Genomic DNA, 15,516 nt, shown 5'->3' with positions numbered 1-15,516 from the left:
CCCCGAGTGTCACCGACCCCCCCAAATGTCACCGACCCCCCCCGAGAGTCACCGACCCCCCCCGAGTGTCACCGACCCCCCCCGAGTGTCACTGAGTGTCCCCGAGAGTCACCGACCCCCCCAAATGTCACTGACCCCCCCCAAACTCCCCGAGAGTCACCGACCCCCCCCAAATGTCACCGACCCCCCCCAATGTCACTGACCCCCCCGAGTGTCACCGACCCCCCCAAACCCCCCCCAAATGTCACCGAGTGTCGCCAACCCCCCCTGAGTGTCACCGAGAGTCACCGACCCCCCCCCGAATGTCACTGACCCCTCCCCACTGTCACTGACCCCCCCCCCAAATGTCACCAAACCCCCCTCGAGTGTCCCTGAGTGTCCCCAACCCCCCCCGAGTGTCCCCAACCCCCCCAGTGTCCCCAACCCCGCCGCTCCCCCGGGATAACGGGACACGGCCCCTCCCCCTCCCTCCATCTGTTCCCACGGGTGGGGGAGGGGAGATCCCGCCTGGGATGCGCGGGGCTCCTCCCGGACCCGGTCCCGTTCCCGGTCCCAGTCCCGGTCCCGATTCCACTCCCGGTCCCCATCCCAGTCCCGGTCCAATTCCTGATCCCATTCCCGGTCCCGGTCCCGGTCCCGGTCCAATTCCTGCTCCCGTTCCCGGTCCCAGTTCTGCTCCCGGTCCCGTTCCCGTTCCTCCTCCCGGTCCTTGTCCCTCTCCCCGTCCCCAACCCGATCCCGGTCCTCGGTCCGGGTCCCCATCCCGGTCCCGGTTCCCATCCCAGTCCCATTCCCGGTCCCGGTCCTTGGTTGGGGTCCCCATCCCGGTCCCAGTCCTGTTCCTGGTTCCATTCCCCGTTCCCATCCCGGTCCCGGTCCTTGGTCCGGGTCCCCATCCCGGTCCCGGTTCCCATCCCAGTCCCATTCCCGGTCCCGGTCCTTGGTTGGGGTCCCCATCCCGGTCCCAGTCCTGTTCCTGGTTCCATTCCCCCATTCCCATCCCGGTCCCGGTCCTTGGTCCGGGTCCCCATCCCGGTCCCGTTCCTGATCCCATTCCCGGTTCCCATCCCGGTCCCGGTTCCCATCCCATTCCCATTCCCATTCCCGGTCCTTATTTCGGGTGCCCATTCCCAGTCCCTGTCCCAGCCCCGCTCCCATTCCCGGTCCCGCTCCCCGTTCCTCCTCCCGCTCCCATTCCTGTTGCTGATCCCCGTTTTTTCCTTTCCCCGGTCCTGGTCCCGGTCCCGGTCCCGTTTTCTGTCCCGTTCCCGGTCCCTTTCTGAGCCCGGTCCCGGTCCTGTTCCCGGTCCCCATCCTGCTCCCATTCCCGGTCCCCGTTCCTCCTCCCGCTCCCGCTCCCATTCCCGGTGCCGATCCCGGTTTTCATTTCCCCGGTCCCGGTCCCAGTTGCGTTCCCTGTCCCATTCTCTGCCCAGTTCCCGTTCCCCATCCCGGTCCCGGTCCCTGGTCCATCTCCCAGTCCCGGTCCCGGTTCATTTTCCTGGTTCCCGGTCCCGATCCCAGTCCCGGTCCCTGTCCCGGTTCCCAATCCCGGTCCCCGGTCTATCTCCCAGTCCCAGTCCGATTCCCGATCCGTTTCCCAGTCCCGTTCTCGGTCCCTCCCTCTCCCGGTCCTCATTCCCGGTCCCGGTCCCGTTCCATTTCCCAGTCCCGGTCCCAAATCCCGGTCCCAGTTCATTTCCCGGTCCCGGTCCAGTTCCCAGTCCCGGTCCCGGTCCCAAATCCCGGTCCCGGTCCAGTTCCCAGTCCCGGTCCCGGTCCCAAATCCCGGTCCCGGTCCAGTTCCCAGTCCCGGTCCCGGTCCCAAATCCCGGTCCCAGTTCATTTCCCGGTCCCGGTCCCGGCTCCCAGTCCTCTTCCCGGTCCTTTTCCCAGTCCCGCTCCCGGTCCCCATCCCGCTTCCCGGTGCCCCACCCCGGTACCCTCCCCACGCCTCCATCCCCATCCCGCTCCCGCTCCCCCGAGCCTCCATCCCCATCCCGGTTCCGTTCCTGGTCCCGTTCCCGTTGCCCGGTCCCCGAGCCTCCATCCCAGTTCCCGTCCCCGGTCCCGGTCCTGGTCCCGGTCCCCATCCCCGGCAGAGCTCCCTGAGCCCCCAGTCGTGTTCCCGGTCCCTTCCCGGTCCCGTTCCCTTTTCCCTGCCCATCCCCGGTAGAGCTCCCCGAGCCTGCCGTCGATCCACGGCTCGGTGTTGATCCCATTTCCCTGCCCCGTTCCCGGTCCCCATTCCCGGTTTTCCTGCCCGGTTCCCGGTCCATCCCCGGTTCCCGTTTCCCCTGCCCCATTCCCGGTCCCGGTACCCGTCCCCGGTAGAGCTCCCCGAGCCTGCCGTCGATCCACGGCTCGGTGTCGGTCCTGTTTCCCTGCCCCGTTCCCGTTTTCCTGCCCGGTTCCCGGTCCATCCCCGGTTCCCTGTGCCCGTTCCCGTTTCCCCTGCCCCGTCCCCGGTCCATCCCCGGTTCCGGTCCCGGTCCCGGTACCTGTCCCCGGTAGAGCTCCTCGAGCCTGCCGTCGATCCACGGCTCGGTGCCGATCCCGGTTCCCTGCCCCGTTCCCGGTGCATCCCCGGGTCCCGGTCCCCATCCCCCGCGTCCCGGTCCCCATCCCCGTTTCCCCCTGCCCCGTTCCCGGTCCACCCCCGGTTCCCTGTGCCCGTTCCCGTTTCCCCTGCCCCGTTCCCGGTGCCGGTCCCGGTTCCGGTGCCGGTCCCGGTACCTGTCCCCGGTAGAGCTCCCCGAGCCTGCCGTCGATCCACTGCTCGGTGCCGATCCCGTTTCCCCTGCCCCGTTCCCGGTCCACCCCCGGTTCCCTGTGCCCGTTCCCGGTTCCCTGTCCCCATGCCCGGTTCCGGTGCCGGTCCCGGTACCTGTCCCCGGTAGAGCTCCTCCAGCCTGCCGTCGATCCACTGCTCGGTGTCCAGCCGCCGCTGCAGCTCCTGCCGGTTGTAGCGGACCGTGACCCGCGCCGAGCGCCGCTGCACGCCGGGGCTGCGGCCCGGGGACCCCCGGCCCGGCGAGAGCCCCCCCGGGGACCCCCGGCCCGGCGAGAGCCCCCCCGGGCCCGGGCTCGCCCCCCGGCCCTGCCGCCGCCCCACCCGGTTCGCCGCCATCGCCCGGGACGCGGCGCCGGGGCGGCCGCCGGGGGTAGGGGGCGAGGGGCGGGGCCTGGAGGGGCGTGGCAGGGGCGTGGCCTGATCAGGGACCACCCCTATGGGCCCTCATTGCAGCCCGGGGGAAAGGGGGGCGTGGCAGGGGCGTGGTGTGGGCGTGGCTTAACGGTGGGATTTCCTTATATACACCACGGACCGCCGAATGGGGGCGGGGCTTAAAAGGGCGTGGCAAAGGGGCGTGACTTCATTGTGGAATGCCCAATAGACCCCGGAGTGGGGCGTGGCAGGGGCGTGGCTTAAACAGGGACCACCCCTATGGGCCCTCATTGCAGCCCGGGGGAAAGGGGCGTGGCAGGGGCGTGGTGTGGGCGTGGCTTAATGTTGGGATTTCCTTATAGACCCCATTGAACCCAGAGTGGGGGCGTGGCAAGGAAGGGGTGGGCGTGGCTTAATGGTAGTATTTCCTTATTGACCCCGAATGGGGCGGGGCTTAAAAGGGCGCGGCGAAGGGGCGTGGCTTAATGATGGAATTTCCCTGTCGCCCCCCCCAGACCCCAAATTCCCCCCCAAAACGCCCCTGACCCAAAAACCACCCCAAAACCCCCTCAAAACTCCCCCAAAACCCCCCCAAGCCCCCCCAAATCCCCTTAAAACCCCCTCAAAACCGCCCCAAACCTGCCCAAAATCCCCCAAATCCCACCAGAAACCGCCAGACCCCAAAACCCCCCCATAACCCCCCAGATCAAAAAAACCACCCCAAAACCCCCTCAAAACCCCCTCAAAACCCCCCAAAATCCCCCCCAAACCTCCCCAACCCCCAAAAATCCCCTTAAAACCCCCCAAAACTTCCCCCAAACTCCCCCAAAAGCCCCCCCCAAAACTGCCCCAGAATCCCCCAGACCCCAAAACTCCCCCAAAAGTCCCCCAGAACCTCCGGATCCCAAAAAAAACCCCCAAAACTCCCCCCACCCCCCCCCCAAACCCCACAAAAGTCCCCCGAAAACTTCCCAGAACCTCCCAGACCCCAAAATTTCCCCAACCCCCCCCTCATGACCCCCCAAAATCCCCCCAAACCCCCCAAAACTCCCCCAAGACCCCCCCAAAAAGCCCCCCAAAATCCCCCAGACCCCAAAACTCCCCCCAAATCTCCTCAAACCCCCCAAAATCCCCCCAAACTCCCCCAAAACCTCCTCAAAACCCCCCTAAAAAATCCCCCAGACCCCCAAACCCCCCCAAATCTCCTCAAAACCCCCCTCAAGACCCCCCCAAATCCCCCCCAAACCCCCCCATAACAGCGGCGCGATTTCCCGCCTCACATGCAAATGAAGGGGCGTGGCTTCACCACCACACCACACAAGGCGCCGAATAGTGGGCGTGGCCTCGCTCAGTGGGCGTGGCCAACCCCGCCGTTCTCCCTCCCCCCTCATTATTTTCCGTTTCGGAGTGGGCGTGGCCGGCGCGCGGCGGGGGCGTGGCCGCGGCGGGCGCACCTGGGTGACGTCAGCGGCGCTCACCTGCGATGGCGGCGGGGCGGCTCCTCCCGCTGCTGCTGCTGCTGCTGCTGGGGGGCCCGGGGGGCTCCGCCCGCGACCCCCCGAGCGGCCCCGCCGCCCTCGCCGGTACCGGGGGGATTGGGGGGGTCTTGGAGGGGATTTGGGGGGTCCTGGGGGGGATTTGGGGGGTCTTAGAGGGGATTTGGGGGGTCCTGGGGGGATTTGGGGGGATTTGAGGGGATTTGGGGGGTCCTGGGGGGGATTTGGGGGGATTTGAGGGGATTTGGGGGGTCCTGGGGGGGATTTGGGGGAGTTTGGGGGGTCCTGGGGGGAATTTGGGGGAGTTTGGGGGATTTGGGGGGATTTGGGGGGTCTTGAGGGGGATTTGGGGGGTCCTGGGGAGAATTTGGGGGAGTTTGGGGGGGTCCTGGGGGGGTCCTGGGGGGGATTTGGGGCAGTTTTAGGGGTCCTGGGGGAGTTCTGGGGGTCCTGGAGGGGATTTGAGGAGGATTTTGGGGGTCCTGGGGGGGGATTTTGGGGGGGTCCTGGGGGGTCCTGAGCAGGATTTAGGGGGGGATTTGAGGGGGTCCTGGGGGGTTTGGGGAGTCTTGAGGGGATTTGGGGGGAATTTAGGGGGTCTTGGAGGGGATTTGGGGAGTCCTGGGTGGGATTTTTGGGGTCCTGTGGAGTTTTGGGGGCTCGTGGGGGGAATTTCGGGGGGTCCCAGGGAGGATTTGGGGGGTCCTGGGAAGTTTTAGGGGGTCCCGGGGGAGTTTTGGGGGGTCCCGGGGAGGATTTTGAGGGGGGGAGATCCCGAATTTTGGGGAGATCCCGAATTTTGGGGAGTCCCGGGAAGGATTTTGGGGTCAATAACGGGTCCCGACCCCAAACCGGTGCCGGTTACCGGGGCTGGGGGGATTTTTGGGGTGAATTTTGGTTTTTTCGGGTCGGTAACCGGTGTTTCCGCAGCCCGGTGCCGGTTACCGGCGCTCAGGGTGTATTTTGGGGTGAATTTTGGTGTTTTTTGGGGCCAATAACGGGTGTTTCCGCAGCCCGGTGCCCGTTACCGGCGCTCAGGGTGTATTTTAGGTTTTATTTTGGGTTTTTTTGGGGCCAATAACGGGTCCGTTCCGCAGCCCGGTGCCGGTTACCGGCGCTCAGGGTGTATTTTGGGGTGAATTTTGGTTTTTTTGGGGTCGGTAACCGGTGTTTCCGCAGCCCGGTGCCGGTTACCGGCGCTCAGGGTGTATTTTGGGGTGAATTTTGGGGTTTTTGGGGCCAATAACGGGTGTTTCCGCAGCCCGGTGCCGGTTACCGGCGCTCAGGGTGTATTTTTGGTTTTATTTTGGGTTTTTTGGGCCAATAACGGGTCCGTTCCGCAGCCCGGTGCCGGTTACCGGCGCTCACGGGTCTCGGGCTGGTTTTGGGGTGGATTTTGGGGCCGATTTTGGGGCCAATAACGGGTGTTTCCGCAGCCCGGTGCCGGTTACCGGCGCTCACCGGCCGCTGCCGCGCCTCCATCCCGCGCTGGTTTTTCAACGCCTCCTCCGGGAGCTGCGAGAGTTTCGTGTTCGGCGGCTGCGGCGGCAACGGGAACAACTTCGGCAGCGAGCGGGAGTGCCGGGAGAGCTGCGGGGCGGAGCCGGGCACCGGTGAGCACCGGGAGTGCCGGGAAATACCGGGGGGAACCCGGAAATACCGGGGAATAACGGGGGGAACCCGGAAATACCGGGGAATAACGGGAAATACCGGGAGGGACCGGGGAATACCGGGAACAACTTCGGCAGCGAGCGCGAGTGCCGGGAGAGCTGCGGGGCGGAACCAGGGACCGGGAGGGACCGGCAAATACCGGGAGGAACCGGGAATGCCAGGGGGAACCCGGAAATACCGGGGAATAACGGGAAATACCGGGAGGGACCGGGTAATACCGGGGGGAACCCGGAAATGCCGGGGAATAACGGGGGGGAACCGGGAAATACCGGGGAATAACGGGAAATACCGGGAGGGACCGGGAAATACCGGGAACAACTTCGGCAGCGAGCGGGAGTGCCGGGAGAGCTGCGGGGACCCCGGTGAGCACCGGGAGGGACCGGGAGTACCGGGAGGGACCGGGAAATACCGGGGGGAACCCGGAAATACCGGGGAATAACGGGAAATACCGGGGAATAACGGGAAATACCGGGGGGAACCCGGAAATACCGGGAACAGCTTCGGCAGCGAGCGGGAGTGCCGGGAGAGCTGCGGGGACCCCGGTGAGCACCGGGAGTGCCGGGGAATACCGGGGAATACCGGGGAATACCGGGGAATACCGGGGAATACCGGGGAATACCGGGAGGGGGCGGGGCCGGGATTCTGGAATATTTTTTCCCAACCCCCCCCCCGGTTTGGTGCCGTTTTTTCCCATTTTTCCCCCCCGCGTTTTCCCCATTTTTCCCTTTATTTTTCCAATCCCCCCCCCTTTTTTTTCCTGTTTTTTCCCGATTTTTCCCCAATTTTTTCCCACTTTTCCCCATTTTTCCCCCTCTTTTCCCCCCACTTCCCCCCAGTTCTTTCCTATTTTCCCATTTTTTCCCATTCTTTCCCCATTTCCCCCCCACTTTCTCCCCAAATTTTCCCATTTATTTTCCTTTTTCCCCCTCTTTTTCCCATTTCCCCCCTTTTCCCCCATTTTTCCCCCATTTTCTCCCCATTTTTCCTATTTTCCCCATTTTTTCCCATTCTTTCCCCATTTTCTCGCCCACTTTCCCCCAATTTTTCCCATTTATTTTCTTTTCCCCCCCCTTTTTACCATTTCCCCCCATTTTTAATTTTTTTCCCATTTCCCCCCACTTTTCCCATTCTTTCTCCCATTTTCCCCCATTTTCTCCCCATTTTTTCCCATTTCCCCCCCTTTTTTTCCATTTTCCCCCATTTTTTCCCTTATTTCCCCCATTTCCCCCCATTTTCCCCCCCTATTTTTTCCCATTTCTTCTAATTTTTTCTGCTTTTCCCCCCATTTTTTCTCCCATTTTCCCCCATTTTTCCATTTTTTCTCAATTTTCTCCCATTTTCCTCTATTTTCTCCCATTTTCCCCCATTTTTCCATTTTTTCTCAATTTTTTCCCATTTTTCCTCAGCTCCCTCCAGCCCTGTCGACCCCAATTCCACCTTGGCAGGTAACTCCGAATTTTGGGGGGATTTGGTCCAAATTTCAGCAGAAATTTGGGAATTTTGAAGGGTTTTGGTTCAAATTTCAGCAGAAATTTTGATTTTTGAAGGGGTTTGCTGTGAATTGAAGTGAAAAATTGAATTTTGAAGGAATTTGGCACAAATTTCCCTGGACGTGTTGAATTTCCAAGGGGGAATTTTGGATTTCCAAGGGGGAATTTTGGATTTTGATGTGGAAATTTTGGATTTTGAAGGGATCTCAGCCAGATTTCCCTGGAAATCTTGAATTCCCAAGTGGAAATTTTACATTTTAAAGAGGAATTTTGGATTTTAAAGGGAAATTTTGAATTTCCAAGTAGAAATTTTAGATTTTAAAGGGGAATTTTGGATTTCCAAGTGGAACTTTTGGATTTTAAAGGGGAATTTTTGGTTTTGACGTGGAAATTTGGATTTCGACATGGAAATTTTGGATTTCCAAGTGGAACTTTTACATTTTAAAGGGGAATTTTGGATTTCCTAGTGGGAATTTTGGGTTTTGACGTGGGAATTTTGGATTTTCAAGTGGAAATTTTAGATTTTAAAGGGAAATTTTGAATTTTGACATGGAAATTTTGGATTTCCAAGTGGGAATTTTAGATTTTAAAGAGGAGTTTTGGGTTTCCAAGTGGAAATTTTAGATCTACGAAGGGGTATTTTGGATTTCCAGGGGGTAATTTTGAATTTCCAAGTGGGAATTTCGGATTTCCAAGTGGTGATTTTAGATTTTAAAGGGAATTTTGGGTTTTGACATGGAAATTTTGGATTTCCAAGTGGGAATGTTGGGTTTTGACGTTGTAATTTTGGATTTTGACGTGGTAATTTTGGGTTTTGATGTGGAAATTTTGTATTTTAAAGGGGAAATTTGGGTTTTGACGTGGAAATTTTGGGTTTTGACGTGGTAATTTTGGATTTTAAAGGGGAAATTTTAGATTTTAAAGAGGAATTTTGGAATTCCAAGTGGTAATTTTGAATTTCCAAGTGGGATTTTTGGGTTTTGACGTGGTAATTTTGGGTTTTAAAGGGGAATTTTGGATTTCCAAGTGGGAATTTTGGATTTCCAAGTGGGAATTTTGGGTTTCCAAGTGGGAATTTTGTTTTTTCTGGCAGAGCTGTGCTCGGTGCTGCTGGTGATGGGGCAGATTTAAGTGGGAATTTTGGGTTTTGATGTGGAAATTTTGGATTTCCAAGTGGAAATTTTGAATTTTAAAGGGGAATTTTGGATTTCCAAGTGGAAATTTTGGGTTTTAAAGGGGAATTTTGGATTTCCAAGTGGGAATTTTGGATTTCCCAGTGGAAATTTTGAATTTTAAAGGGGAATTTTGGATTTCCAAGTGGCAATTTTGGATTTCCAAGTGGGAATTTTGGATTTCCCAGTGGTAATTTTGGGTTTCCAAGTGGGAATTTTGGATTTCCAAGTGGGAATTTTGGATTTCCAAGTGGGAATTTTGGGTTTTAAAGGGGAATTTTGGTGTTTCCAAGTGGGAATTTTGTTTCCTGTGGCAGAGCTGTGCTCGGCGCCGCCGGTGACGGGCCCGTGCCGGGCGGCGTTCCCGCGCTGGTTTTACGTCCCGGCGGAGAAATCGTGCCGGGAATTCACCTACGGCGGCTGCCGCGGCAACGCCAACAACCACCGCGACGAGCGCGAGTGCCTGCGCCGCTGCCGGCCCCAGGGTGAGCCAAAAACGGCCAAAATAACCCGGTTCTGCCCAAAAATAGACACGGAAATTGGCAAAATGGCACCCAGAAAAATCGCCGGGAAAATCGGACGTGGTTTTGAAAAAATTCACCCCAAAAAATCGTCACCCGTGATTTTGAAATTTGGGAAAAAAATAGCCGTGGGATTTAGGAAAAATTGCAAAAAAATTGACGTGAAAATTGGATGTAATTTAAAAGAAATCACCCCAAAAATCATAATGGGATTTTAAAATTTGAGAAGAAAATAGCCGTGAAATTTAAAATATTCCCAAAAGAATTTATGTAAAAATCGGACGTAAATTTTAAAAATTCATCCCAAAAATCATCACGGGATTTTGAAATTTGGGAAAAAGATAGCCGTGAGATTTAGGAAAAATTGCAAAAAGTTTGCCATGAAAATTGGATGTAATTTAGAAAAAAACACCCCAAAAATCAACTGGGAGTCTTAAAAATCAGATTAAAAAATAGCCATGGAATTTAAAACTTCCTCCCAGAAAAATTGCCGGGAAAATTGGATGTAATTTTTAAAAATTCACCCCAAAAAATCGTCAGCGGATTTTAAAACCTGAGAAGAAAATAGCTGTGAAATTTAAAATATTCTCAAAAGAATTCATGTGAAAATTGGATGTAATTTAAAAAATTCACTGCAAAAATCGTCACGGGATTTTAAAATTTGAGAAGAAAAGTAGTCGTGAAATTTAGGAAAAATCGCAAAGAAATTGACCTGAAAATTTGATGTAATTTTTAAAAAATTTTCCCCAAAAATTAAGGCTGAAATTTACAAATTATTCCTTCAAAAAATCAGCCTGAAATTAAAAAAAAATTCCCCCCAAAATCATCACGGGATTTAAAAATCTGAGAAAAAAAACAGCCATGAAATTTTAAATATTCCCAAAATAATTGACGTGAAAAATCGGATGTAATTTAAAAAGTTCACCCCAAAAATTGAAATTTTAATAATTTGCCCCAAAATTCCCCAGATTTGCACGGAAATTCCCCTAAAATTTGCCCCAAAATTCCACAAAATTTGCCCCAAAATCCCCCAAAAATTGCCCCCAAATCCCCAAAGTTTGCCGCAAAATCCCCAAAATTTGTCCCAAAATTTGGCCCAAAATCCCCCAAAATTTGGCCCAAAATCCCCAAAATTTGCCCCAAAATTTGCCCCAAATTTTCCCCAAAATCCCCAAAATTTCCCCAAAAATTTTCCCCAAAATTTCCCCAAAAATTCCCCCAAATTTGTTCCAAAATCCCCAAAATTTGCCCCAAATTTTCCCCTAAATTTCCCCAAATTTCCCCAAAATTCCCCAAAATTCCCCAAAATTCCCCAAAATTCCCCAAAATTCCCCAAAATTTCCCCCAAAATCCCCAGAGTTTTCCCCAAAATTTGCCCCGAATCCCCAAAATTTGCCCCAAATCCCCAGAATTTGCCCCGAATCCCCCAGCCCGAGCTGTCCCCGTTTCTCTCCCAGGTGATTTTGGTGGCGAATTCCGGAGATTCTTCTCCTCCAAAGGTGAGCTCTGCCTGTCCCCAAATGTCCCCAAATGTCCCCAAATGTCCCCAAATGTCCCCAAATCCCCCCCAAATGTCCCCAAATCCCCCAAATCCCTCCTGAATGTCCCCAAATCCTCCCCAAAGTCCCCAAATGTCCCCAAATGTCCCCAGTGTCCCCGATGTCCCCAATGTCCCCAGTGTCCCCAGTACCCCCGATGTCCCCAGTGTCCCCAGTGTCCCCAGTACCCCCGATGTCCCCGATGTCCCCAGTGTCCCCGATGTCCCCAGTGTCCCCGTTTGTGTCCCTGACCCCGTCTGTGTCCCCAGGGCTGGCGCTGGTGGCCCTGCTGGCCCTGGGGCTCGGTGTCCCCAATGTCCCCAGTGTCCCCGATACCCCCAGTGTCCCAAATGTCCCCAGTGTCCCCAATGTCCCCAGGTGTCCCCAACGTCCCCGATGTCCCCGATGTCCCCAGTGTCCCCAATCCCCCCAATGTCCCCAATCCCCCCAATGTCCCCAATGTCCCCAATGTCCCCAATGTCCCCGTTTGTGTCCCCCTGCTGGCCCTGGGTCTGGGTGTCCCCAATGTCCCCAATGTCCCTGACCCCGTCTGTGTCCCCAGGGCTGGCGCTGGTGGCCCTGCTGGCCCTGCTGGCCCTGCTGGCCGCGGGGCTGGCCCTGGCCCGGGGGCGCTGCCGGGCGCCGCCGCGAGCGCCGGGAGCCGCCGGCGACGACCGCGAGTGCCTGATGAAGGAGCCCTACCCCGCCTGAGGGCCCGAAAACGCCCGGATTCACCCCAAAAACACCCCAAAAATACCCAAAAATAACCCCAAAAACACCCCAAAAATAACCCAAAAAATACCCCAAAAACATCCCAAAAACACCCCAAAAATAACCCCAAAAACACACAAAAAACACCCCAAAAACACCCCAAAAACACCCCAAAAATAACCCCAAAAACACCCCAAAAACACCCCAAAAATAACCCCAAAAACACCCCAAAAACACCCCAAAAATAATCCCAAAAACACCCCAAAAATACCCCAAAAACATCCCAAAAATAACCCCAAAAACACCCCAAAAATACCCCAAAAATAACCCAAAAACACCCCAAAAATAATCCCAAAAATAATCCCAAAAACACCCCAAAAACACCCCAAAAACACCCCAAAAATAACCCCAAAAACACCCCAAAAATAACCCCAAAAACACCCCAAAAATAACCCCAAAAACACCCCAAAAACATCCCAAAAACACCCCAAAAATAATCCCAAAAATACCCCAAAAACATCCCAAAAACATCCCAAAAATACCCCAAAAACACCCCAAAAATAACCCCAAAAACACCCCAAAAATACCCCAAAAACATCCCAAAAATAACCCCAAAAATAACCCCAAAAATTACCCAAAACCGGCCCCAAAATCCCCTCCCTGACAACTGATTTTTAGTGATTTTTGTAGGGAATAAATGGAATTTTGGGGAAGGGTGGGTGGGGAAAGAACCCTAAAAAATCCTTTAAAAATCCACAAAAAATCCACAAAAAATATCCCCAAAAATCCCCTGAAAAATAAAAAAAATCCCTAAAAATATAAAAAAAAAACCCCTAAAAAATACCCAAAAAATCCCCCAAAACCGGCCCCCAGAATCCCCTCCCTGAGCCGCTCCTGGCAATGATCCGCGCTCTGATTTTTAGTGATTTTTGTAGGGAATAAATGGAATTTTGGGGAAGGGTGGGTGGGGGAAAAAAATCCTGAAAAAATCAACAAAAAATCCATTTAAAAAATCCCTGAAAATAAAAAAAAAATCCCCTTAAAATATAAAGAAATACCAAAAAAATTACCCAAAAATTACCCAAAAATGGTCCCAAAATCCCCTCCCTGATCCGCTTCTGACAACTGATTTTTAGTGATTTTTGTAGGGAAAAAAATGGAATTTTGGGGAAGGGTGGGTGGGGGAAACAACCCTAAAAAAAATCCAAAAAATTTAAAAAAAAAAATCCCCAAATATAATGAAAAAAAACCAAAAAAATCCCCTCCAAAATACCCAAAAAATACCTCAGAAACACTCAAAAAAACCCCAAAAATTACCCAAAAATCCCCCAAAACCAGACCCAAAATCCCCTCCTGAGCCGCTCCTGGCAATGATCCGCGCTCTGATTTTTAGTGATTTTTGTAGGGAATAAATGGAATTTTGGGGAAGGGTGGGTGGGGAAGAAATCCTTAAAAATCCTTTAAAAATCCACAAAAAATCCACCAAAAATCACAAAAAAAACCCCTCAAAATCCCTGAAAAATGATTTAAAAAATCCTCTAAAAATATCAAAAAAACTACCCAAAAAAAACCCAAAAATTACCCAAAAATCCCCCAAAACCGTCCCCAAAATCCCCTTCCTGAGCCGCTCCTGGCAATGATCCACGCTCTGATTTTTAGTGATTTTTGTAGGGAATAAATGGAATTTTGGGGAAGGGTGGGTGGGGAAAAAATCCTGAAAAAATCAACAAAAAATCCATTTAAAAAATCCCTGAAAAATAAAAAAAAATCCCCTTAAAATATAAAAAAAATACCAAAAAAATTACCCAAAAATTACCCAAAAATGGTCCCAAAATCCCCTCCCTGATCCGCTTCTGACAACTGATTTTTAGTGATTTTTGTAGGGAAAAAAATGGAATTTTGGGGAAGGGTGGGTGGGGGAAACAACCCTAAAAAAATCCAAAAAATTTAAAAAAAAAAATCCCCAAATATAATGAAAAAAAACCAAAAAAATCCCCTCCAAAATACCCAAAAAATACCTCAGAAACACTCAAAAAAACCCCAAAAATTACCCAAAAATCCCCCAAAACCAGACCCAAAATCCCCTCCTGAGCCGCTCCTGGCAATGATCCGCGCTCTGATTTTAGTGATTTTTGTAGGGAATAAATGGAATTTTGGGGAAGGGTGGGTGGGGAAGAAATCCTTAAAAATCCTTTAAAAATCCACAAAAAATCCACCAAAAATCACAAAAAAAACCCCTCAAAATCCCTGAAAAATGATTTAAAAAATCCTCTAAAAATATCAAAAAAACTACCCAAAAAAAACCCAAAAATTACCCAAAAATCCCCCAAAACCGTCCCCAAAATCCCCTTCCTGAGCCGCTCCTGGCAATGATCCACGCTCTGATTTTTAGTGATTTTTGTAGGGAATAAATGGAATTTTGGGGAAGGGTGGGTGGGGAAAAAATCCTGAAAAAATCAACAAAAAATCCATTTAAAAAATCCCTGAAAAATAAAAAAAAATCCCCTTAAAATATAAAAAAAATACCAAAAAAATTACCCAAAAATTACCCAAAAATGGTCCCAAAATCCCCTCCCTGATCCGCTCCTGACAACTGATTTTTAGTGATTTTTGTAGGGAAAAATGGAATTTTGGGGAAGGGTGGGTGGGGAAAACAACCCTAAAAAAATCCAAAAAATTAAAAAAAAAAATCCCCAAATATAATGAAAAAAAACCAAAAAAATCCCCTCCAAAATACCCAAAAAATACCTCAGAAACACTCAAAAAAACCCCAAAATACCCAAAAATCCCCCAAAACCAGACCCAAAATCCCCTCCCTGAGCCGCTCCTGGCAATGATCCGCGCTCTGATTTTTAGTGATTTTTGTAGGGAAAAAATGGAATTTTGGGGAAGGGTGGGTGGGGAAGAAATCCTTAAAAATCCTTTAAAAATCCACAAAAAATCCACCAAAAATCACAAAAAAACCCCCTCAAAATCCCTGAAAAATGATTTAAAAAATCCTCTAAAAATATCAAAAAAACTACCCAAAAAAAAACCCAAAAATTACCCAAAAATCCCCCAAAACCGTCCCCCAAAATCCCCTTCCTGAGCCGCTCCTGGCAATGATCCACGCTCTGATTTTTAGTGATTTTTGTAGGGAATAAATGGAATTTTGGGGAGGGTGGGTGGGGGAAAAACCCTAAAAAAACCCATAAAAAAGTAAAAAAAAAAATCCAGAAAATTATAAAAAATCCAAAAATAAAATTAGAAAACCCAAAGAAACCCCCCCAAAAAATCCTAAAAATTTGGGGCGTCTCCTCCTTTTTCCCACCTGGATTTTTGATTTTTTTTTTAACTTTTAGGGGTTTTTTTGGGCTTTTTAATTTTTTTTTGTTTGGGTTTTTTTGTTGTTTTGTTTAGGATTTTTTTTAGTTCTTGTGGTTTTTTGGGTTTTTTGGGGGGGGGCTTGGGGTGATTTTTTGGGTTTTTTTTGAGTTTGTTGTAGATTTTTTTAGTTTTTTTTTTTAGTTTTTTGGAGGATTTTTTGGGATTTTTTTTTTGTTTTGGGGATTTTTTTTGGCTTTTTGGGGTCCCCACCCCCCTGTTTATGTGATTTTGGGTTTCGGGGGGGATTTGTGATTTTTGGGTGCAATCGAGGCGATTTTGGGTTTTTGGGAAGGGTTTTTTTACATTCCAGGGATTTGTTGGAATAAAGGGAAAATCAAAAACCCCAAATTCCTGAGCAACCCCCCCAAAAAAAAACCCCAAAACC

The 15,516-nt window shown here is 51.8% G+C and overlaps 1 protein-coding gene across 2 annotated transcripts; it reads left to right on the top strand.

The window, feature by feature from the left end:
• Positions 1-4,592: 4,592 nt before the first annotated feature.
• On the top strand, positions 4,593-15,479 carry LOC135288809 (BPTI/Kunitz domain-containing protein-like). Of its 2 annotated transcripts, XM_064402199.1 has the most exons (6): positions 4,593-4,749; positions 6,099-6,275; positions 7,740-7,778; positions 9,313-9,480; positions 10,974-11,015; positions 11,617-15,479. In XM_064402199.1, the coding sequence occupies exons 1-6, from the start codon at positions 4,650-4,652 to the stop codon at positions 11,763-11,765; spliced, it is 675 nt and encodes a 224-aa protein (XP_064258269.1). In that variant the 5' UTR covers positions 4,593-4,649; the 3' UTR covers positions 11,766-15,479. The 2 variants fall into 2 exon arrangements, with proteins under 2 accessions (XP_064258269.1, XP_064258270.1); XM_064402200.1 differs by lacking the exons at positions 4,593-4,749; positions 6,099-6,275 and adding an exon at positions 6,472-6,695.
• The last annotated feature ends 37 nt before the right edge of the window (positions 15,480-15,516 follow it).

Source organism: Passer domesticus, chromosome 35, assembly GCF_036417665.1.
Source record: "Passer domesticus isolate bPasDom1 chromosome 35, bPasDom1.hap1, whole genome shotgun sequence".
Taxonomy (NCBI): domain Eukaryota; kingdom Metazoa; phylum Chordata; class Aves; order Passeriformes; family Passeridae; genus Passer; species Passer domesticus.
Note: the sequence above shows the minus strand (reverse complement) of the source record. Positions and strands in the feature narration are given on the sequence as shown.

Coding starts and splice junctions, on each gene's coding strand:
- LOC135288809 (XM_064402199.1), top strand. CDS start 4,650: ATGGCGGCGGGGCGGCTCCTCCCGCTGCTGCTGCTGCTGCTGCTGGGG. Junction 6,276..7,739: donor CGGGGCGGAGCCGGGCACCG/GTGAGCACCGGG, acceptor ATTTTTCCTCAG/CTCCCTCCAGCCCTGTCGAC. Junction 9,481..10,973: donor GCGCCGCTGCCGGCCCCAGG/GTGAGCCAAAAA, acceptor TTTCTCTCCCAG/GTGATTTTGGTGGCGAATTC.